General features: G+C 35.2%; 1 protein-coding gene and 1 long non-coding RNA gene across 8 annotated transcripts in view; one reads left to right on the top strand and one right to left on the bottom strand.

The window, feature by feature from the left end:
- The window catches only part of LOC125677683 (protein mono-ADP-ribosyltransferase PARP4-like), a 162,474-nt gene that overhangs the window by 31,566 nt on the left and 104,846 nt on the right, over positions 1-26,062 (bottom strand). For all 6 annotated transcript variants that reach the window (XM_056159644.1, XM_056159648.1, XM_056159645.1 and 3 more), the window contains 5 exons: positions 18,387-18,515; positions 13,455-13,559; positions 11,642-11,759; positions 9,728-9,822; positions 7,961-8,015 (listed from right to left, as the gene is read on the bottom strand). In XM_056159644.1, the coding sequence (XP_056015619.1) occupies positions 7,961-8,015; positions 9,728-9,822; positions 11,642-11,759; positions 13,455-13,559; positions 18,387-18,515 (502 nt within the window). The remainder of the gene's footprint in view (positions 1-7,960; positions 8,016-9,727; positions 9,823-11,641; positions 11,760-13,454; positions 13,560-18,386; positions 18,516-26,062) is intronic.
- Positions 21,873-23,828, top strand: LOC130053073 (uncharacterized). Of its 2 annotated transcripts, XR_008801533.1 has the most exons (3): positions 21,873-22,325; positions 23,278-23,362; positions 23,497-23,828. It is a non-coding gene; the product is annotated as an uncharacterized LOC130053073 (long non-coding RNA). The 2 variants fall into 2 exon arrangements; XR_008801532.1 differs by lacking the exon at positions 21,873-22,325 and having other exon boundaries at positions 22,761-23,362.

Below are 26,062 nucleotides of genomic sequence, written 5' to 3'. Positions count from 1 at the left end.
AAGGCTTCAAAATATCCACCCCATATCTCACGACCGGAAGTGAATTTTACAAAAATATTTAAGTATACTCTAGACATTTATAGTGTCTATAACATATGTAAAATTCAAATCATTAACTTGTTTTATGACCGAGATATTTGGCACTGAAAAATGAGAGAATGAATAGTCTTTCTTTGATATAACCGGAAGTTGGAGATTCAACTTCCGGTGGGATCAACATTTTTTGATAATTAGAACGAGACCTAGTAAACCGATATAGGTTTCAATTTGAAAGAAAAAAGTTTGAAATTGATGATTAATTTAATCACTTCCGGTGACGACCGGAAGTGACGGCCGACATTCTTAACCCCCTACTGCACGCCTACAAAGTAAGATCTATTAACTCTGAAAATTTGATGACTGTATCTTTAACCGTTTCTGAGAAAAACGCTGTACAACAAAAACAGCTAATAAGCCGTATTTGCCGACCGGAAGTGAATTTTACAAAAATATTTGACGTTACTCTAGACATTTATAGTGACTATAATATATGTAAAACTCAACTCATTAACTGGTTTCATGACCAAGATTTATGGCACTGAAAAATGAGAGAATTAATAGTCTTTCTTTGATATAACCGGAAGTTGGAGATTCAACTTCCGGTGGGATCAACATTTTTTGAGAATTAGAACTAGACCTAGTAAAACGATATAGGTTTCAATTTGAAAGAAAAAAGTTTGAAATTGATGATTTATTTAATCACTTCCGGTGACGACCGGAAGTGACGGCGACAAAAAATATTACGTGCATGCACCATAGAGAAGATAGATCTGTCATCCCTGAAAGTTTCATTCGATTATCTTTTGTGGTTTTCAAGTTTACCCCCGGACAAAGTTTCCTTCAAAAACCGGAAAATCGGACGTATCTGACGAAGGGAAGTGAATTTTGAAAAAATGAAAAAAATGCCTCGAGGTACCATCGTTTGCTATAACCTGTGAAAGTTTCAGGAAAATCCATCCAACGGTTTAGGAGACGAAAGGGAAAAAATAATAATAATAATAATAATAATAATAATAACTAGATGTGATCTCGTTGCGAGCAACGAGTGGGTCTTCCGTCCAATTTTAGATGTGATGAGATAAGAATTTGACTGAGATTTTCGTTCATAAATAATGATACAAATATATTGTCTAAACGTACAATTTAGCTTCAGTAATGTTTTATAAATATTAATCATTTAAGTGTTATAAATTAAAGACTCTCTGCCCCTCTCGGCCACTAATTAAAGAGGTCAGCCTTTTTTCGAGAAAAAAGTTAATAATGTTATTTACTGCGATACAAATTCGACTGATCAGGCGAGTCATGTCGCGCGGAGGCCTATTTTTTTTTTTTTATATATCATTCTAGATATATCTCGCAAAACTGAACAAATTTTGCTCTACATGTCCTATCAAAATTTTCTTGAGAAAAAAGTTATTGATTGCGACAATTATCAGATTGTTAAGGCGAGTCATAAGGCTCGTGGGCCTTTTTCTTGATGTCTCATTAAAAGTTTCTTGACTAAAATGTTATAGATTGCAACAATAACCCAACTGTTCAGGTGAGCCATGAGACCCGCAGGCATATTTCTTAACATCGTTAGTTAACGCTTGCGAAACTGAACAACTTTTGTTCTACATGTCTTGTCAAAAGTTTGTCGAGAAAAAAGTTATTAATGTTATTAATTGTGATACAAAATCCACTGTTCAGGCGAGCCATGACGCACGGAAACCTTTTTTATATCATTAGATAGAACTTGCAAAACTGAACAACTTATATTCTACATGTTTTATCAAAGTTTCGTGAGGAAAAAGTTAATCATTGTAACAGAAATTCAATGGTTCAGGCGAGCCATGAGGCCCATTGGCCTATTTCTGGATACGGCACGAAAGACCTCAATAAACTGTACAACTTTTGTTATATATGTCTAAACAAAATATTTACGAGTATAAAGTTATGCGACATTTATCAGACTGTTAAGGCGAGTCATAAGGCCCGTGGGCCTTTCTCTTGATATCGTTCGAAAGATCTTGCAAAACTGAACAACTTTTGTTCCACATGTCTTATCAAAAGATTCTCGAGAAAAAAGTTAGTAATTGTGACACTAACAAACTGTTCAGGCGAGCCATGAGGTCCGTTCGCCTTTTTCGTGATGTTGTTGGAAAGATCTTGCAAAACTGAACAACTTTTGTTCTAGATGTCTTATTAAAAGTTTCTTGAAAAAAATGTTATAGATTGCAACAATAACCCAACTGTTCAGGTGAGCGATGAGACCCGCAGGCCTATTTCTTAACATCGTTAGTTAACGCTTGCGAAACTCAACAACTTTTGTTCTACATGTCTTATCAAAAGTTTCTCCAGAAAAAAGTTATTGATTGTGACACTAATCAAACTCTTCAGGCGAGCTATGAGGCCCGTTGGCCTTTTTCATCATGTTGTTCGAAAGATCTCGCAAATCTGAACAACTTTTGTTCTAGATGTCTTATTAAAAGTTTCTTGACAAAAATATTATAGATTGCAACAATAACCCAACTGTTGAGGTGAGCCATGAGACCCGCAGGCCTATTTCTTAACATCATTAGTTAACGCTTGCGAAACTGAACAACTTTTGTTCTACATGTCTTGTCAAAAGTTTCTCGAGGAAAAAGTTATTAATGTTATTAATTGCGATACAAATTCGACTGTTCAGGCGAGCCATGACGCCCGGAGGCCTATTTTTAGATATCATTAGATAGAACTTGCAAAACTAAACAACTTTTTTTCTACATGTCTTATCAAAAGTTTCGTGAGAAAAAAGTTAATCATTGTAACAGAAATTCAATGGTTCAGGCGAGCCATGAGGCCCATGGGCCCATTTCTTGATATGGCACGTAAGATCTCAATAAACTGTACAAGTTTTGTTATATATGTCTAAACAAAATATTTACGAGTAAAAAGTTATGATTTAAAACGTGGAAAAAAATTGAACACTTTTTAAAACTCCATTTTCGACCCCTACCGAGCTTCCATACTAGGCACTTCCGGAAATTTTTAAAACCCAGGTGCACAACTACAACATGTCGTCTAACATCACTGAAAATTTCAGCACTCTAGCTTTTGTCGTTTTTGAGTTTTTGTCTGGACAAAATGGTCATCTGAAAATCGATAAAAGGGGGATAACTTCCAACCGGACGTGATTTTTCAAAAATTGAAACGGCGGTACAAACTTCAAATGGCAACGCATGAATTCTGAAAATTTGAAGCAAATCGATCCAGCCATCTCCGAGAAATCTTCTGCACAAAAATCGGTAAGGAGAAAAAAAAAGAATAATAATAACTATATGCGATCTCGTTGCGAGCAACGAGTGGGTCTTCCGTCCAATTTTAGATGTGATGAGATAAGAATTTGACTGAGATTTTCATTCATAAATAATGATACAAATATATTGTCTAGACGTACAATTTAGCTTCGGTAATGTTTTACAAATATTGATCATTTAAGTGCTATAAATTAAAGAATCTCTGCCGCTCTCGGCCACTAATTAAAGGGATCAGCCTTTTTTTCGACAAAAAAGTTAATAATGTTATTTACTGCGATACAAATTCGAGACTGATCAGGTGAGTCATGTCGCTCGGAGGCCTATTTTTTTTTTTTTATATCATTCTAGATATATCTCGCAAAACTGAACAAATTTTGTTCTACATGTCCTATTAAAATTTTCTTGAGAAAAAAGTTATTGATTGCGACATTTATCAGACTGTTAAGGCGAGTCATAAGGCCCGTGGGCCTTTTTCTTGATATCGTTTGAAAAATCTTGCAAAACTGAACAACTTTTGTTCTACATGTCTTATCAAAAGTTTTTCGAGAAAAAAGTTATTGATTGTGACACTAATCAAACTGTTCAGGCGAGCCATGAGGCCCGTTCGCCTTTTTCATGATGTTGTTTGAAACATCTTGCAAAACTGAACAACTTTTGCTCTAGATGTCTCATTTAAAGTTTCTTGACTAAAATGTTATAGATTGCAACAATAACCCAACTGTTCAGGTGAGCCATGAGACCCACAGGCCTTATTCTTCACATCGTTAATTAACGCTTGCGAATCTGAACAACTTTTGTTCTACATGTCTTATAAAAGTTTCTCGAGAAAAAAGTTATTAATGTTATTAACTGTGATACAAATTCGACTGTTCAGGCGAGCCATGACGCCCGTAGGCCTATTTTTTGATATCATTAGATAGATCTTGCAAAACTGAACAACTTTTACTCTACGTGTTTCATCAAAGTTTGGTGAGGAAAAAGTTAATCATTGTAACCGAAACTCAATGGTACAGGCGAGCCATGAGGCCCATTGGCCCATTTCTTGATACGGCACGAAAGATCTCAATAAACTGTACAACTTTTGTTATATATATCTAAACAAAATATTTACGAGTATAAAGTTATGCGACATTTATACCTGTTAAGGTGAGTCTTAAGGTCCATGGGCCTTTTTCTTGATATCGTTTGAAAGATCTTGCAAAACTGAACAACTTTTGTTCTACATGTCTTATCAAAAGATTCTCGAGAAAAAAGTTAGTAATTGTGACACTGATCAAACTGTTCAGGCGAGCCATGAGGCCCGTTCGCCTTTTTCATGATGTTGTTCGAAAGATCTTGCAAAACTGAACAACTTTTGTTCTAGATGTCTTATTAAAAGTTTCTTGACAAAAATGTTATAGATTGCAACAATAATCCAACTGTTCAGGCGAGCCATGAGACCAGCAGGCCTATTTCTTAACATCGTTAGTTAACGCTTGCGAAACTGAACAACTTTTGTTCTACATGTCTTATCAAAAGTTTCTCGAGAAAAACGTTATCAATGTTATTAATTGCGATACAAATTCGACTGTTCAGGCGAGCCATGACGCCCGGAAGCCTTTTTTAAGATATCTTTATTTAGATCTTGCAAAACTGAACAACTTTTATTCTACATGTCTTACCAAAAGTTTCGTGAGAAAAAAGTTAATCATTGTTACAGAAATTCAATGGTTCAGGCGAGCCATGAGGCCCATGGGCCTATTTCTTGATATGACACGAAAGATCTCAATAAACTGTACAACTTTTGTTATATATATCTAAACAAAATATTTACGAGTAAAAAGTTCTGATTTAAAACGTGGAAAAAAATTGGACACTTTTTTAAACTCCATTTTCGACCCCTACCGAGCTTCCATACTAGGCGCTTCCGGAAATTTTGAAAACCCAGGTGCACAACTACAACATGTCGTCTAACATCACTGAAAATTTCAGCACTCTAGCTTTTATCGTTTTTGAGTTTTTGTCTGGACAAAATGGTCATCTGAAAATCGATAAAAGGGGGATAACTTCCAACCGGACGTGATTTTTCAAAAATTGAAACGGCGGTACAAACTTCAAATGGCAACGCATCAATCCTGAAAATTTGAAGCAAATCGATCCAGCCATCTCCGAGAAATCTTCTGCACAAAAATCGGTAAGGAGAAAAAAAAAGAATAATAATAATAATAATAAGAAAAGTGAAAAATCAACAATAGAATAATAGAAGGGTCTTCCGCTGAAGACGGAAGACCCTAATAAACAGTAGAATCACTAGAAGGTCTTCCGTTGGAAACGGAAGACCTTAATAATAAACAGTAGAATCACTAGAAGGTCTTCCGTTGGTAACGGAAGACCTTAATAAACAGTAGAATCACTAGAAGGTCTTCCGTTGGAGACGGAAGACCTTAATAATGAAGAAGAAGAACGCGAACAATAATAGTAAGGTCTTCCGCAGGAGACAGAAGACGTTAATAAGAAACAGAGTAAAACCAATATGTTCCCAAACTTTGTTTGGGGAACATAATTAACACTGTCCTAGTTCAATGCTACAGAGCACAACTGAGATGAGATCAAGACAGAGAATGGAGGAGGACGTGTTGTGCTCCTGTTGTAAACCAAGGTGTAAGGGGAACCACTTGTGATCTCAAGACAGATTTCCTGTTTCAATAGTCAAATTTGTTTATTTTTAAACTTTTTACCTGGAAGTAGATATAGCTTTTCCTCATCCCATGGCAGTTTGGGATTGAACTTAAGTGATTTCAAGTGAAATTACTTAGGGCCCTGAAACAATTTTCCTATATCACAGCCCATTTTCCTTAAGTATATGTGCTGATCTTTTGACCCCAAAATAAAATGGGTCCTCCTTATTCCATGGAAAGTGCCTAATATGAAATATGATGATTTTGGGCGTATAGAGCAATCACTGTATTCAGTGTTCAGTATCCTTGACCTTCGACTTTTTGACCCAAAAATCAAAAGAAATCACCCAAGATTTTGAAGATTACATTAATTATAATGATTTTGGCCACACACCCTCATGGGGGACTATGAAATTCACAATTTTAACTCCCCTTGACCCATAGATGTTATGTAAGCTAATATTGATTGAAATTTGTTCAGCTATTCCAGAGAAAAAGCTGAAAATGTCCAAACGCTTATGACTAAAGTATGACACACAAAGAATGATGCACAACAACAAACAGTTAGCGATAGGCCATCTGAGAGACCTAAATCAATGCACTACAGTTATTCCTGAGTGATTCAGGTGACCTAAAACAATGCACTACAGTTATTCCTGAATGATTCAGGTGACCTAAAACAATATACTACAGTTATTCCTGAGTGATTCAGATGACCAAACACAATGTACTACAGTTATTCTTGAGTGATTCAGATGGCCTAAAACAATCTACTACAGTTATTCCTGAGTGATTCAGATGACCTAAAACAAGGCACTACAGTTATTCCTGGGTGATTCAGATGATCTAAAACAATGTACTATAGTTATTCCTGAGTGATTCAGGTGACCTAAAATAATGTACTACAGTTATTCCTGAGTGATTCAGGTGACCTAAAACAATGCTCTACAGTTATTCCTGAGTGATTCAGGTGACCTAAAACAATGCACTAAAGATATTCCTGAGTGATTCAGGTGACCTAAAACAATGCTCTACAGTTATTTCAGAGTGATTCAGGTGACCTAAAACAATATACTACAGTTATTCCTGAGTGATTCAGATGACCTAAAACAATGTACTAGTTATTCTCGAGTGATTCAGATGACCTAAAACAATGTACTACAGTTATTCCTGAGTGATTCAGATGACCAAACACAATGTACTACAGTTCTTCCTGAGTGATTCAGATGACCTAAAACAATGCACTACAGATATTCCTGAGTGATTCAGATGACCTAAAACAATATACTACAGTTATTCCTGAGTGATTCAGATGACCTGAAACAATATTCTACAGTCATTCCTGAGTGATTCAAATGACCAAACACAATCTACTATAGTTATTCCTGAGTGATTCAGATGACCTAAAACAATGCACTACAGATATTCCTGAGTGATTCAGGTGACCTAAAACAATGCACTACAGATATTCCTGAGTGATTCAGATGACCTAAAACAATGCACTACAGTTATTCCTGGGTGATTCAGATGATCTAAAACAATGTACTACAGTCATTCCTGAGTGATTCAGATGGCCTAAAACAATCTACTACAGTTATTCCTGGGTGATTCAGATGATCTAAAACAATGTACTACAGTCATTCCTGAGTGATTCAGATGGCCTAAAACAATCTACTACAGTTATTCCTGAGTGATTCAGATGACCTAATACAATGTACTACAGTTATTCCTGAGTGATTCAGATGACCTGAAACAATATTCTACAGTCATTCCTGAGTGATTCAGATGGCCTAAAACAATCTACTACAGTTATTCCTGAGTGATTCAGATGACCTAATACAATGTACTACAGTTATTCCTGAGTGATTCAGATGACCAAACACAATGTACTACAGTTATTCCTGAGTGATTCAGGTGACCTAAAACAATATTCTACAGTTATTCTCCATGATTCAAAATAATTGTAATCTGTAATCATACACTCACATTTCTCTGTATATCCAGTTGGTAATGCTGGAAGTTTGGGAGTCCTTGGTAATAACTACAAAGATATAATATATTCCATTGATTGAATATTGTTTAATGTCCCTCTCGAGAATATTTCACTCATCTGGAGATGTCACCACTGTCGGTGAAGGGCTGCAAAATTTAGGCCTATGCTCGACGCTTATGGCCTTTGAGCAGGGAGGGATTTTTATTGTGCCACATCTGCTGTGACACGGGACCTCAATTTTTGCGGTCTCATCCAAAGGACCGCCCCATTTAGTTGCCTTCTACGACAAGCAAGGGGTACTGAGGACCTATTCTAACCCGGATCCCCACGGTCCACAGTTTATAATACATATAATGTGTGTATGTATATAGGACCGTATTTAATATATATCTATGAATGTATATTTGTATGTATATATGTGTGTGTATTTCTATGTATCCATTAGCTGCAATAATGTAGCCCTATCCAATTTTTTTTATTCTGACGTTTTCGGGATAGGGCTACAATTCCATAGGATCTCCATAATGGTGCAAAATAATTTTATGAATAACCGATAATAAACTCTGTGTATTAGTCCCAAATGTTGTTTACACCAAAAGGAGTACCAACTTTGTGCTCGGGCATGTCTAATAAAGGTGTTTTTCATTAAATATAATGTACAGCATGCAAAATTCTTCGTCTGCTCCGCCATGCTTGTTATCACAAGATCTCGTAGGTGAATCTAATGAAAAGCCTAAACATTGACAATCAGCGCAAAAATGTAGTTACTCGAGCCACTTCGACAAAGAAAGAAAAATCATATTGTTGCAGAAAGAATTTACACTCTGCTGTTCGGTTTTTAACTTGATATTAAATTCAAACCTTTTCAATACCGACGAAATAGCTTTCGCCTCCATACTTGTCCATTGATGTAAATACTACCTTATACGGCATATGCAAATGACTTGACAACCGGAAGTTGAAACTTCAGAACATCAAACATGGCGCACGAATATGAATCGAGAAATTGGAAGTTATCGAAATTGTTGAAAACGGTAGAATAGAGCCTCACAAATTTTAAGTTGCAGGTTGTAAATTTATATATTGACTAAGAAACATAGAATATCATTTTATTTACATAAAGAAAGTCAGGAAATGTTTAGAATGAGCGCAAATGTTGCGGGAGTGAATCACTCCCGCATTTGCACCATTACGGAGATCCTAAGGAGTTGTAGCCCACTCCCTAAAAAAAAAAAAATTGCAGCTATGTACCTATGTACATAGGCCTAAATTCAAAATAAACATTAAATATTTATTTAGTTCACCATAATGAATGAACATCTACTTTTAAATTTAAAAACTAAAATGAAATTGTACATAGAACAAAAGAATTGCAATATACAGAGTGTGTTCATTCTGAATCTGACAATAATTATTTGGTCAATAGATATTTTCCACTTCTTACACATGTTTTTTACCAACTCCGCCATATGTAATCAACAGACCATGACTGACCTGGCTGTCTGTAACCAACAGACTGACAGACCTGGCTGTCTATAATCAATAGACCGTGACTGACCTGGCTGTCTGTCTGTAACCAACAGACTGACAGACCTGGCTGTCTATAATCAATAGACCGTGACTGACCTGGCTGTCTATAATCAATAGACCGTGACTGACCTGGCTGTCTGTCTGTAACCAACAGACTGACAGACCTGGCTGTCTGTAATCAATAGACCGTGACTGACCTGGCTGTCTGTAATCAACAGACCATGACTGACCTTGTTGTCTGTGTTCTGCCTCTCTTTGTCCGATTCATGGATCATTTGTTCAATGCTCTCAGAACTCAATCGATTCTTGTCATGGTCTATCTTAACTGTGAAAATAAAAAATTTCAATGAATGAATGTCATTAATCTATTCAATATCATCCTTCTTAAATTCAGAGTGAACCAAAAATTAATAGTTGCCACTCAGTATTGTGGCAGTAAAGAGACAAAACGTTCCCATGAAGTTTCCCAGTTTCTTTTATCAACAAACTATCAAGGAATAAACTGGGATACTTCAATGGAATCTATCCAAGCTAATTATCAAATATAGAAATGTTACATCAAGGTCGTATAAAACGTTAAACAAAAATCTGGTGCTCTCATCAAAACGTTTGCTGCAGGCATTTTTTGTTTAGTCAATTCGAAAAGACAGAGGGAGGGGGACTGATGACAGACACGATTAGCACTATAAGCCCCCCCCCTCCACACACAAACTATAAGCTCCCCCCTCCACACACAAACTATAAGCTCCCCCCTCCACACACAAACTATAAGCTCCCCCCTCCACACACAAACTAATCCCCCCCCCTTCCACACACAAACTAAAAATCCCCCTCCCATCTACACACAAACTACAAGCCCCCCCCCCCTCCACACACAAACTACAGCCACCCTCCACACACAAGCTACAAGCCACCCTCCACACACAAACTAAAAGCCACCGTCCACACACAAACTAAAAGTCACCCTCTACACACAAACTACAAGACCCTCCTCACTCCACACACAAACTGCAAGCCAACCTCCACACACAAACTGCAAGCTACCTTCCACACACAAACTAGAAGCCCCCCCCCCTCCAAACACAAACTACAAGCCCCCTCCCCCTCCACACACAAACTACAAGTCCCCCCTCAACACACAAACTACAAGCCCCCTCCCCCTCCACACACAAACTACAAGTCCCCCCTCAACACACAAACTACAAGCCCCCCTCCCTCCACACACAAACTACAAGTCCCCCCTCAACACACAAACTACAAGTCCCCCCTCAACACACAAACTACAAGCCCCCTCCCCCACCACACACAAACTACAAGTCCCCCTCAACACACAAACTACAAGCTCCCTCCCCCTCCACACACAAACTACAAGTCCCCCCTCAACACACAAACTACAAGCCCCCCTCCCTCCACACACAAACTACAAGTCCCCCCTCAACACACAAACTACAAGTCCCCCCTCAACACACAAACTACAAGCCCCCTCCCCCACCACACACAAACTACAAGTCCCCCTCAACACACAAACTACAAGCCCCCCCCCCTCCACACACAAACTACAAGTCCCCCCTCAACACACAAACTACAAGCCCCCCCCCCCTCCACACACAAATTACAAGTCCTCCTCCTCCACACACAAGCCCCCCCCCCCCAACAACCTAGAAGCCCCCCTCCACACACAAACTACAAGCCCCCCTCCACACAAAAACTACAAGCCCCCCTCCACACACAAATTAGAAGACCCCCCCCCCAACACACACACAACCCTTCCACACACAAACTACAAGCCCCCGTTTCCACACACAAACTACAAGCCCCCCCCCCCCTCCACACACAACCCTTCCACACACAAACTACAAGCCCCCCCCCCCCCCCCCCCTTGCATGCAATCACACACACAGTGAGAGGTTGGTTCTTAGCACTCACAAGACTCGGTGTGACCTGATGTCACTAAATACTCACAAGACTCGGTGTGACTTGATGTCACTAAATACTCACGAGACTCGGTGCAATGTGATGTCACTAAATACTCACAAGACTCGGTGCGATGTGATGTCACTATAAATACTCACAAGACTCGGTGTGACCTGATGTCACTAAATACTCACAAGACTCGGTGCAATGTGATGTCACTAAATACTCACAAGACTCGGTGCGATGTGACCTGACGTCCTTTATTGTGACTGTTGTGATGCTGTTGGCGTCAATGTCAATGGTAACTTGAATCCATGATTTCCCAGGGCAGCAAGGCAAGATATTTTTCTTCAAATATGGACAAAATTTTTCCATCAAAACCATGCAAGAATTTCAAAGAAGAAATATAAATCTGTAAAAATTCATAATCATATATCAGTTCAGCATAGCTTGAAATTTCTCTCTGCAAACTATGATTATGATTAATCTGCACTTACATGCTGTTTTAATTAATCTGCACTTACATGTTAAAGGGAAAGGCAACCCTAACCACATTGTTGCTTTTATGAATAAAGTATTACTTACTGATATCGTAAATGATAGTCTTTAACAACAAAAATCCTTGCTTAACGATTAAATCAATCGTATATATTAAATTACCCCCTGCTAAGAGAGCAGTCATTAAAGTTTAATTCATGACGTCACACCGTCGGTTCCAGTTTATTTCAACAGTAACATTGTGAACATGACAAGTCATTAACAGTTAAGTTTGGAGCTGTATAGATTTGTGCCCATTCTTTCACAAGAAGAAATTAAGAAAAGAAGACGTTCAGTTGAGTCGCAAACCAAGCAGACAGTACATTTCTTCATACAAATGTCTCGAACCTCACTCAAACTTGTCATTACCCAAATAATGGATCCACAGTTTACAGTCTTTTCTTTTCAGATGACTTGGTTGAGTCAGGAATTTTGAAAAACAACCCAACTTTTCTCACATCTCCCCTTCGCATTAGTGTAATCAAATGCTTGACAGAAAGGCATCAACCTCTTTATTCGTAAAATCTACCACATGCACATCTATCTCATCAAAAACCGGAACAGGTGGTGTGACATCAAAATTATTGATTTTTGTGATCTTGAATACAAAAGAGTTCCACATCATGGCTGCCTCTGTAGATGGCGGGAATTTCAATTTTTAACGTTTTCAAATTAGTACTGACGCTTATATCTAGGCCGTATATCAACAGAATAGTATGACAAATTTTTATCAAATAATTAATCCTATCATTTATCATGTAAAAAAAATTTGGGGCTGCCTTTCCCTTTAATTTAATTAATCTGCACTTACATGCTGTTTTAATTAATCTGCACATACATGCTGTTTTATGCTCCCTTTTTTTGCATCAACCTTTCACCAAGTGAAGAAATTGACCTGTTTGAATTCATCTGACCAATGAATGTTCAGTCATTTTTCCATAGTTAAATTTTTTGATTGATTCAATAATTCTATAGAATTTTAAAACAAGAGGTCCATGGGGATTATTGCTCATTTGAGCATTTGAAATTTCCATTTATAATTTAAAACCCTCTTGTGACCCCACTTTTCTCTGCAGTGTAAGTGAAAATTATGCCTTTGTGTTTCTTGAGGAGAATATTTTAACAAACAATATCAATGTGTTCCTGACAGGTGAAACTTTAAACCCTTATTGTGGTCTCATCCTTAGCCTCGAGTGTCTCTCTATGATCAATCTTCATTCTATACTACAACAGGATGCTAGCCCACAACAGACAAATCGCACACTTGTGGTTCTTAAGATTCTGAAGTCCTTTGTCTCGGGTGAGCTAACTGATTTTGCTCACACAAAACTAACTTGAGGAGACAATAGAGAGAGGAGAAATAAAGACAACAACCTGGCTTAAATTTCTCTAAAAAATCTCAAACTTAAGTTTGAGTTTTCTTTAATTTGAGCAGTCCAATTTTGACTTAAGTTTATTTTGAGAAATACAGGCCATGCAATCATTTTAATTTTGAGTTTTACATACGACTTGCAACTGTCCCAGGAAGTTGTTGTGGCTCGCCTTCTTAAGACAGCCTTCATACACCCTCACATCCACACAAGACTGGCGGTCATCAATACATGTGAAGACCTAGAAAGCAAAATCATATTCACGATCCATTTAAAAACTGTTCAGTTATATTGGTATAAATATGCAGACAACAGAACACATAAACTGTTCAGTTGTATTGGTATAAATATGTAGACAACAGAACACATAAACTGTTCAGTTATATTGGTATAAATATGTAGACAACAGTTCAGTTGTATTGGTATAAATATGTAGACAACAGAACACATAAACTGTTCAGTTATATTGGTATAGATATGTAAACAACAGAACACATAAACTGTTCAGTTATATTGGTATAAATATGTAGACAACAGAACACATAAACTGTTCAGTTGTATTGGTATAAATATGTAGACAACAGAACACATAAACTGTTCAGTTGTATTGGTATAGATATGTAGACAACAGTTCAGTTGTATTGGTATAAATATGTAGACAACAGAACACATAAACTGTTCAGTTGTATTGGTATAAATATGTAGACAACAGTTCAGTTGTATTGGTATAAATATGTAGACAACAGAACACATAAACTGTTCAGTTGTATTGGTATAAATATGTAGACAACAGAACACATAAACTGTTCAGTTGTATTGGTATAAATATGTAGACAACAGTTCAGTTGTATTGGTATAAATATGTAGACAACAGAACACATAAACTGTTCAGTTGTATTGGTATAGATATGTAGACAACAGAACACATAAACTGTTCAGTTATATTGGTATAAATATGTAGACAACAGTTCAGTTGTATTGGTATAAATATGTAGACAACAGAACACATAAACTGTTCAGTTGTATTGGTATAAATATGTAGACAACAGAACACATAAACTGTTCAGTTGTATTGGTATAGATATGTAGACAACAGAACACATAAACTGTTCAGTTGTATTGGTATAGATATGTAGACAACAGAACACATAAACTGTTCAGTTGTATTGGTATAAATATGTAGACAACAGAACACATAAACTGTTCAGTTGTATTGGTATAAATATGTAGACAACAGAACACATAAACTGTTCAGTTGTATTGGTATAAATATGTAGACAACAGAACACATAAACTGTTCAGTTATATTGGTATAAATATGTAGACAACAGTTCAGTTGTATTGGTATAGATATGTAGACAACTGTTCAGTTATATTGGTATAAATATGTAGACAACAGAACACATAATTTTCTGCTCCGTGTTACACCACATGAAATCTTTATAGGTGACATCAAATGGTGAGTGAAAAAAATGCCATAAATTTGTATTCAAAAGTTCAACTCACATTTCCTCTGCTATTTCACAACGCGATTTATAATAACATCTGTAAGTTTAAACACACAACATACAGTAGATGTATTATTTTGTATGTATATATGTATTCCATGTGTGCTTAAAATATAACTCCCACCTGTAAATGTAAATGTAAACGGGCAGCATGTATATGTATACCACATTTTTAAACATATGGGCTCTCACAACTTTTTTATTACGAAAATATCGTTATGAAAATAACAGTCACGAAAATAACATACCTTGAAGTGATGAAAAACAAATATCTGTATAGATCTACTATCTAGGGGGATGGGAGAACTGGATAGAAAGTGGAAGGGGGGGGCATGTGTTGAATTATAGTATACATATACTATTACTTTGAAATTTCAGTGACCTAAGAAATATTTCAAACCTGAGCTTTCATGTTTCACACAAACATGTAGGTTGGCAAAACCTTTTAAAAATTAATCACAAGACTTAGTATGCATATGCCCTCTCATAGGCAAATTAATGATTGTATGCATTGTATGTATAAGTAAGATATGTATACTACACGTATGTCCTTCTCTTGACCCACATTTTATAAATAAAACAGATATGATGAGTCAATGGCAGTTTATGAAAACATATATGTCATCTCATATTGCAATTTATAACTTTGAAACATCAGTATTTAAATTTTCACTGAATATGTGTTGAGACACAATTTTAAAATTCACATTGTCTGACGCAGTCTAATTACTCAATGGTATAAGACCTACATGTAACTGTGCAAATATCAATTTTGATGATCTTTTTTCTAGGCATCAGCCTGAGGACCATGCAATGGAGGTTAGATAGGACCAGTGCAGGTTGAAGTGGGTTTCGAGTCAACAAGTTTAACAGCAAGAGAGGTACTATATTTTCTTTAGATAAACATCAGACAGCATTTGTAAAGACAATTCTGAGTATATCAGATATTCATCTTTTTTGCTATATTTAAATATATTTATCTATATTTTGAACAGGTACTCCATTTACAGTGATGATGACATATCCCCTGGACCCCCACAACTTCACAAATTTAAAAATGTTTGATCAAGTTCCGAAGATTAAAGAACTACTGCAAAATTTAGGACTTGGATGAAAAACATTAATTGACTTATGAGCTCAGAGCAGTGGATGTTGTACAACATACTTTAAACTAAATTGTGAATTTGAGGGAAAACAAGTACATGTACTCGTGTATTACATGTACATGCCATTTGAAAGACAATAATATTGCATAGATGTAAAGGAAATTTCACTGTTGATTATTCTTTCTCAGATATATTAGTAAAAAATGTGCACATGGTAGAATACCAATTTTATAACTTCAATCAATTTGTTTGAATTTTCCTTGTAATTCAGAATTTAGTTGAAGCATACATCATTGATACATTAATGTACATCAAATTTTTAGCAAAGTTTCATAATGGAACTAATTCATCCCCCCCTCCCCCTTTCTACATACAGTGAACATAGACCTTCACCTGGGGAATATTACAGTTAGTTAATGCAATATACATGCATTTTCAGTTATCCAATAATGAGTTTTTGGTTCATTGTGAAACTACAATTTAAGGACTCTTAAACTTATGAAAAACATACCCATCTGTGAGGGCAAGATGAATCAGATGGACTTAGTGATCCATGGGCAGTCCATGGGTCTCTTTCCATTGATATTAATTATTTATTGAAATATGAAATGGTTATTTAAACATATTTGGTGTATTATACTGTATATAGTGATATCAATTTTTATCAAAAAATGTGTATAGGTAATATATTGTGTCCAGTAATTATTACAAGAAATTGTATGAAAAATAACTAAATATTTAGGCAATCATTGTGAGTGCAAAAAGGTCAACTGCAATAGCACACACTATAGATCATTCTTATATGGCTCATAGAAACTTCTAGTATTGTGATGTTGAATGCTCAAAGTGGTAATTTGGGGATGCTTAATCATTTAAGGTCAATAGTTTATCTCTGCTGACTGTATCTCTTAAAATTCATTTCTGGAAGGGAGGGGGTAGGGTTACAAAATCCGACATAGTTTCAGATTAAACCTCATTTGGTATATTTTTTTTTATTCAATATTTTAGATACTACTTGACTGATTGTAAAAATGAAATAAAATCAGAAATTTTATGAGCAGAATTTTTTTGTTGTCAGAAAATTTATGCCTGATAGTGTTTGAAAAACGCCATATTAAGGGTAAATTTGGCCAATTGCCAAGTCGAATCATCCCAATGTTTTCCTTAGATGCATTTTGAATTTCTAATTAATGTTGATTTTTTATCTGTTTGTGTTTAATTTACATAACTTTATATGACAAACAATATTTCTGGTGTCAGCAAAAATTTTATTGGCTTCTATGTTAATCTGCTCGATTTTGGCATGTTTTGCCTTTTGGGGCTGCAAAAGAGGAGATTTCAATCTCGCTTTCCTAACAAATTAACCTGATTACTTTTGTTGATTTTTTAATATGTTTTAGGATAAAGTCCAAATATTATAATAAATAAAATTGAAAAAAATTCAATGAGTGGTTTTTGGGGGGCTAGCTATCAGTAGCTACCTTAAGTGAAGGACTTTCAAGTGCGTTCAAATGAAGGGCCGTGTCCCTTTCAAAGGGGAAATAATCACAAAAATGCAAAAATAGGGTGGGGTCATTCAAAAATCTTCTTCTCAATTTAAGAACCACTGGGTCAGAAGAGCTGAAATTGACGTGAAAGCTTCCTGACATAGTGCAGATTTAAGTTTAATTGTTAAAATCATGGCTCCCGGGGGTTGGATGGGGCCACAATAGGGGATCAAAGTTTTACATACAAATATAAAGGAAAAATCTTCTTCTCGAGAACCACGGAGCCAGAAAAGCTGATATTTACATTAGCTTCCAAACATAGTGCAGATTTAAGTTTGTTCAAATCATGGCCCCCGGGGTAGGTTGGGGCCACAAGGGGGGATCAAAATTTTTACATTCAAATATAGGGAAAATCTTTAAAAATCTTCTTCCCAAGAACCATTGGACCAAAGAAGTTGAAATTTACATGAAAGCTTTCTGACATAGTGTAGATTCAAGTTTGCAAAAATCATGGCTTCCAGGGGTAGGTTGGGGCCATAATAGGGACCAAGGTTTTACATGCAAATATTTATGGAAAGTATTCAGATGGGCCAAGGTGACTCAGGTGAGCGATGTGGCCCATGGGCCTCTTGTTTACCTGCTCTTTCCTGCATGGTACGGTACAGTTTTTTACCTTCTCTTTCCTGCATGGCACAGTGCAGTTTTTTACCTTCTCTTTCCTGCATGGTACAGTACAGTTTTTTACCTTCTCTTTCCTGCATGGTACGGTACAGTTTTTTACCTTCTCTTTCCTGCATGGTACGGTACAGTTTTTTTTACCTGCTCTTTCCTGCATGGTACAGTACAATTTTTTACCTTCTCTTTCCTGCATGGTACGGTACAGTTTTTTTTTTACCTGTTCTTTCCTGTATGGTACGGTACAGTTTTTTACCTTCTCTTTCCTGCATGGTATGGTACAGTATTTTACCTGCTCTTTCCTGCATGGTACGGTACAGTTTCGTGGAATAATAACAATGAAGTTGCCCTCCGCATCTTCTACTCCAAGAGACAGGGGTGCAACATCCAACAGCAGCAGTTCCATATATCCAGGTACTGGCTGTTATAATGTAATTATAGATAACACATGAAGTAGCCAGGTACTGACTGTTATAATGTAATATTGGATAACACATGAAGTAGCCAGGTACTGACTGTTATAATGTAATTATAGATAACACATGAAGTAGCCAGGTACTGACTGTTATAATGTAATTATAGATAACACATGAAGTAGCCAGGTACTGACTGTTATAATGTAATTATGGATAACACATGAAGTAGCCAGGTACTGACTGTTATAATGTAATTATAGATAACACATGAAGTAGCCAGGTACTGACTGTTATAATGTAATTATGGATAACACATGAAGTAGCCTGATTGGAAAAATTGTTGTAAGTTTTGTTGTTTATGCTTGGTCTCTTACATTAGTCTTTTGATTTGCCTGAGAGAGTCCAGAATATTTCCAGCTACAATCCCAAGTTATTCCCAACATTCAGCAACTACAATCCCAAGTTATTCCCAACATTCAGCAACTACAATCCCAAGTTATTCCCAACATTCAGCAACTACAATCCCAAGTTATTCCCAACATTCAGCAACTACAATCCCAAGTTATTCCCAACATTCAGCAACTACAATCTCAAGTTATTCCCAACATTCAGCAAAGGCTCAATAATTCACAACATCAAAACCAGCAATAAGATTGGCTGTTCTCAATAATTCACAACATCAAAACCAGCGATAAGATTGGCTATTCGGAGATATCCTACTCACCCTAAAGTTATCATTACAATGTTCCTGAATGGAATTATGTATGTCGGTGCATATTTTTGATCATGCAAGATTTCTGATATGTGATGTCATGGATTGCCCCACAAAATTCTTTGGGAGTTTTACCCTGTCTTTTGTCATATTTCAAGCTTTTCCTTTATAATATGTACTAGCCACGAATTTTCAGTAAATATTTAGTCTGATGCTTGATCTGATTTTACCATTAATGTTTTCCTATTAGATTTCCAAGATGACAAGATATTGCTACACCTAGCTAGCCATGTCCCCCACCGCCACAAAAAAAGGCTGAAGCACAAAAGTCCCATAACTCCTGTAAAATTTGTTGAATCAAAATGACGGCGTAATGTGATAAACTACACATGGTGACAATGGTGACTAACAATCCCACAAAATATGAACAAAATCCATTAAGCGGTTTCTGAGGAGTTGCATCCACAAAGTGATCCTATAGCATGTACAAATTCAACAAAGTCCCATAACTTCTGTAAAAATTGTCGAATCAAAATGGCGGCATAATATGATCAACTACACATGGTGACTAACAATCCTACAAAATATGAACAAATCTGTTGAGCGGTTTCTGAGGAGTTGCATCCACAAAGTGTAACTTTTACCAGCTATTATGTACTGACTGGTATTAATACTGACATATACATGTAACAGGGGTGTAACTTTTAATACCAGCTATTATGTACTGACTGGTATTAATACTGACATATATAACAGGGGTGTAACTTTTACCAGCTATTATGTACTGACTGGTATTAATACTGACATATACATGTAACAGGGGTGTAATTTTTACCAGCAATATTAGGGGTTAGGGAGTATAATTTACGGATTTTTAATCACTGTTATATACTTTTGGATTATATATATGTAACGGGGTTGTAGTGGTAATTAATAAGATGAACTGGTATTTTCTATTGGTTTATTCTGGCATGTTTACTTATTATTATTTTAAGCGGACTTAATTGGGTATTTTTTTTTAAAATAGTTATATATTATTGAAAGTTATTTCATAACTTTCAATGACATCTGAAAGAAATTAAAATCAACATCAAATAACACTATCACATATATATATAGTTACTGCTTTCTCTAATCCAATTTGCAATTCTTCTCCTCTACACAACGTATTCCATTCACAAGTATGATGACTGCATCCAATTTTGTTTCTACTCAACCCTAACCAACGTCTCGATATGAGTGAAATATTCTTGAGAGGGATGTTACACAATATACAATCAATCTAGACCCTAACCCTAACTCTTTTTTGTAGCACTTTAAATTTGAATTTATTTATTGACATCACCATGTTGGCATACGGTCAAAATAACAAAACAAATGACAGATAACAAAAAGAAAAGAACAGGAGAGAAAAATATATGACACAATGACTATAAATGTTTTGAATCAGAGTTCTCACAAAATATTAAGAAATTTGCCAATTAGTTATAACTTCACAAGTCCTGCTAAAATTATTAGTTAAATCGTGTTATTGCACGGATTTAATAAGGAATTTACTGACCCTGCTTGCATATTCAATATTAGTCCACCAACACACTGTGTACCTTAAACTGACTACTTTTAATCATATCTTCTTACAACACACAATGTACCTTAAACTGACTAGATTTATAATCCTATCTTCTTATAACACACTGTGTACCTTAAACTGACTACTTTTAATCATATCTTCTTATAACACACTGTGTACCTTAAACTGACTAGATTTATAATCATATCTTTTTACAACACACTGTATACCTTAAACTGACTACTTTTAATCCTATCTTCTTATAACACACTGTGTACCTTAAACTGACTAGATTTATAATCCTATCTTCTTATAACACACTGTGTACCTTAAACTGACTAGATTTATAATCCTATCTTCTTATAACACACTGTGTACCTTAAACTGACTAGATTTATAATCATATATATATCTTCTTATAACACACTGTGTACCTTAAACTGACTAGATTTATAATCCTATCTTCTTATAACACACTGTGTACTTTAAACTGACTACTTTTAATCATATCTTCTTATAACACACTGTGTACCTTAAACTGACTAAATTTATAATCATATCTTCTTATAACACACTGTGTACCTTAAACTGAATAGATTTATAATCCTATCTTCTTATAACACACTGTGTACCTTAAACTGACTACTTTTAATCCTATCTTCTTATAACACACTGTTTACCTTAAACTGACTAGATTTATAATCCTATCTTCTTATAACACACTGTGTACCTTAAACTGACTAGATTTATAATCCTATCTTCTTATAACACACTGTGTACCTTAAACTGATTACTTTTAATCCTATCTTCTTATAACACACTGTGTACCTTAAACTGACTACTTTTAATCATATCTTCTTACAACACACTGTGCACCTTAAACTGACTAGATTTATAATCATATCTTTTTACAACACACTGTGTACCTTAAACTGACTAGATTTATAATCCTATCTTCTTATAACACACTGTGTACCTTAAACTGACTAGATTTATAATCATATCTTTTTACAACACACTGTGTACCTTAAACTGACTACTTTTAATCATATCTTCTTTCAACACACTGTGTACCTTAAGGTAGAGACCGATAGCAACCACGTGATCAGTAAAAATCGTGTATTTTCACGTGAAATTATTTTTCGGAATTCCGTACATCGCCATAGAGTAGTTGAAAAACAAAAAGGGGTTCCGAAAGTACAAGTTGCTGTGACTGAATCGATGATTGAGAGGGTCGTCTCGACGAAAGATATAGAAATTTGGCCATAGTTTAGATTAGGAATACGTCAATGTAATAATAGTGGACTAAATGTTTCGTCCGTGCAGAATGGCACTTTTTACCTCACGAAATTCACCACCATGCATAGCTGCGCTACGTAAACAAAGTTGTTGATGTAGCGTGATCGTGGTGTCCAAGTGCTGCGAGTTTCAATACTGTTTATGTAGTCATTGAGAGTTTAAACAAAGTTTCTTCTGAGAAGAGGAATTCGATGGATGCATTCAACGTGGACAACGAAATCATAATTTCGTTTGGTAAGTGAAAAAAATGGCAAATTGAATTTGTATTCAACCCACTTTTCCTCTGCTATTTCACAACGCGATTTTATAATAACATCTATAAACGCACAATTTGGAGCTGTTTCATTTTTTGTGCATTTATGTATTCCATATGTGCCCAAAATATAACTCCTACATGTGCATGTAATTGTAAATGGATGTCATGTATATGCCAGATTTGAAAAAAAAATAGGGCTCTCACAAGTTTGGGGGGGGGGGGGTGTTGCACTAAAATTCTATTTTGGTATAAATGATAGTACTTCTAGTATCTTGAAATTTCATTGACCTAAGAGATATCTCAAATCTGGGGTTTCATGTTTCATGCAAGCATGTAGGTCTACAAAACTTTATTTAAAATATTTGTAAAATCACAAGCCCCCCTCATAGGCAAATAAATGTATTGTATGAAAATAAGATATGGATGTCCTTCTCTTGACCCACACTCCGTAAAGGAGACAGGTCTGATAAATCTAGAGTTGACTTGTTTTGATATTATTAGAATGAACTGGCAGTTTATGAAAACATATCTGTCATCTCATATTGTAATATGATAATTATGATGTTTATTCACCTCATTAAGGACCCGGGGGTGGGAGGGTATGTACAGTTTAAATAGAAGGTAACTATAACAATATGAAATAAATAGCAATCATGCAGATGTACTACTACTGCAAGAGTTCACATTGCTGCACTGCACACATTTAACATACATGTAGTGTTACATATGTAATACTGATTTCAGACAAGATTTTAAAAATTAACATAATAAAATACATGTTATGTGTGTAATTTTCAATATATCAGCATTTTAAAGTTCACTAAACATGCATTGAGACACACGATTTTAAAATTGACACTGTCTGACACAGTATAATTAATGATTAATACTGACTGTGCAAATATTAATTATGATGATTTTTTTTCTAAGCATCATCCTAAGGACCAGTGCAAGTTGAAATGGGCTTCCAGCCAACAACTTCAACAGCAATTTGCCATGAAAATCAGCAAGAAAGGTACAATATTTTCTATCTTAGTAAGATAGAATTTTTCATTTTAACACCAGACATTTATAAAGACAATTCTTAGTATATTAGATATTCATCTTTTTTTCAATATTTGAATATACAGAATATATTTTTTATAACAGGTACTTCATTTACATTGATGATGTCATATCCCCTGGACCCCACAACTTCACAGGTTACAGAGAAAATTCAAGAACTTCTGCAAAATGTGGGACTTGGATAGAATCAATAATGTATTTGTGAGCCCAGAGCAATGGATATATTGTGCAACATACTAAAGTGTGAATTTAATGGAAAACAAGTACATGTACTCATGTATTACATGTCTTTTTTAAAGACAATAATATTGTATAAATATAGAGGAAGTGTCATTGTTGATTATTCTAAGTTTTTGATATATCAAAATCAGTAAACATTTCTAAATGAAAATAAAATACCAATTTTATAACTTTAATCAATGTGTTTGAATTTCTCATTTTCTAATCGTGTCTGGTTATTATAAAAAAAAATGTATGAAAAATAACTAAATATTAATGCAATCATTGTGAGTGCAAAAAGGTCAATCGCAAGAGCACATACATAAATGCATTGGCGGATATAGTGGGTGGGGTGGGGTGGGGGGCAACCGGCGCGAGCCCCCCTAAAATTTTCAAGTTTAAAGTAAATCGTGGTCTCTTGTTTAGAGAAATATATACGATAAAAGAATCCATAATTTCCTCCACTCTCAGAGAAATAAATGTCTGACAAAATCTTTTGATTTATTGAATTACTTTTAGTGGGAGAACGGCTACTTTTTCCAAAAACCCTTAAAATTTGCGTTATTTTATTAATTTCACCTTATTAAAAATGACAGAAAATAATAAAAATGACTACATAGGACACATATTTTAAGCCCTAAAAAATCTGTAAAATCCAGGAGTTTCTGGGGAATCGCCCCCCCCCCCCCCTTTCAAGGCGGCCCCCAGACCCCTGCCTCATACAGTTGCACCCCCTCCCAACTTCAATTCCTGATCCGCCCCTGAAATAGCTTATAGAAACCTTCTTATTGTCATGTTCAATTTTCAAAGAGGTAATTTGGGAATGCTTAAACATTCTAAGTTATAAAAAGGTCAGTAGTTTATCTCTGCTGGCTGAATCTTTCTTCTCAATGCACCGAGTGCATATTCATGACGTCTATGTTCCTGCTCATTCTTTCTCCTCCATACCATGCAGTATATTAAAGGGGTTGGGATGTAATGGAGACATTTGTTTTAACAAATATAAATTGTATTTCAATTTTTTGTGGGGATTTTTATTTGAGAAAACTCTTAATATTAATCATCAAATATGATGACGTATGATAAATCTATATTCTGAGTGTAAGTGCACAAAGGTCAACAACGAGAACTACAACAAAATATAAGCTAAAATTTGAAATACATACTTTCTGTATTATATTTATTAATTTAAAAAAGGTATTACAAAGAATCTTCGAATTTCAGCAAGCTGTTTTTGATGGATTGTTTACAACATCTTTTAATAACCCTTTTTCTTACGAAAATGTGTAGTTTGTTAAAAGGGGGTGGGGTTAGGAATTTTTTGCTAGTTCCATATTGAACCCCATTATGGTGTATAATTTTTTTCATATATTTTACTTACTAATAGACTGACCACTTAATGAAATAAAATAAGAAATTTGATGGGTAATTTTTTTGCAGCTTAAGCAAAGGTATGACCCTGTGTGCAAATATTGTGCACTGTTTTAAGGTAATTGGCCAATGTAGCTCTGTTGAAGTAATGTTGTTGCATGTTAATAATGATTGCTGAACTTGAAATTGATGTGTAATATACAATTATGTGAAAGGTTGTTTGGAACCATATATGACAAGTTATGATCCTTTTTACAATAAAAATGTTATAGCTCTATTTGTATATTGCTCTCTACTTATTTTTCTTCACTTTTTATGCTTTACAAGGACTAAAGAAGGTGTTGTTAAAATCGCCATATTTCTCAAAAACAAGGTCGATTACCTACATTGATTTTTTATTATGTTTTATATCGAAGCTTCATCATAAACATATATCAAAATATAAAAAATTCAATGGTTAATTTTTTTAGCATCAACCTATCAATCTCTACCTTAAACTGACTACTTTTAATCATATCTTCTTACAACACACTGTGTACCTTAAACTGACTACTTTTAATCATATCTTCTTACAACACACTGTGTACCTTAAACTGACTAGATTTATAATCCTATCTTCTTATAACACACTGTGTACCTTAAACTGGCTACTTTTAATCATATCTTCTTATAACACACTGTGTACCTTAAACTGACTAAATTTATAATCATATATATATCTTCTTATAACACACTGTGTACCTTAAACTGACTAGATTTATAATCCTATCTTCTTACAACACACTGTGTACCTTAAATTGACTACTTTTAATCATATCATCTTACAACACACTGTGTACCTTAAACTGACTACTTTTAATCATATCTTCTTATAACACACTGTGTACCTTAAACTGACTACTTTTAATCATATCTTCTTACAACACACTGTGTACCTTAAACTGACTAAATTTATAATCCTATCTTCTTTTTACACACTGTGTACCTTAAACTGACTAGATTTATAATCCTATCTTCTTATAACACACTGTGTACCTTAAACTGACTAGATTTATTATCC

This window comes from Ostrea edulis, chromosome 3, assembly GCF_947568905.1.
Source record: "Ostrea edulis chromosome 3, xbOstEdul1.1, whole genome shotgun sequence".
Classification (NCBI taxonomy): Eukaryota; Metazoa; Mollusca; class Bivalvia; order Ostreida; family Ostreidae; genus Ostrea; species Ostrea edulis.
This window is presented reverse-complemented; position numbering and strand designations above follow the sequence as displayed.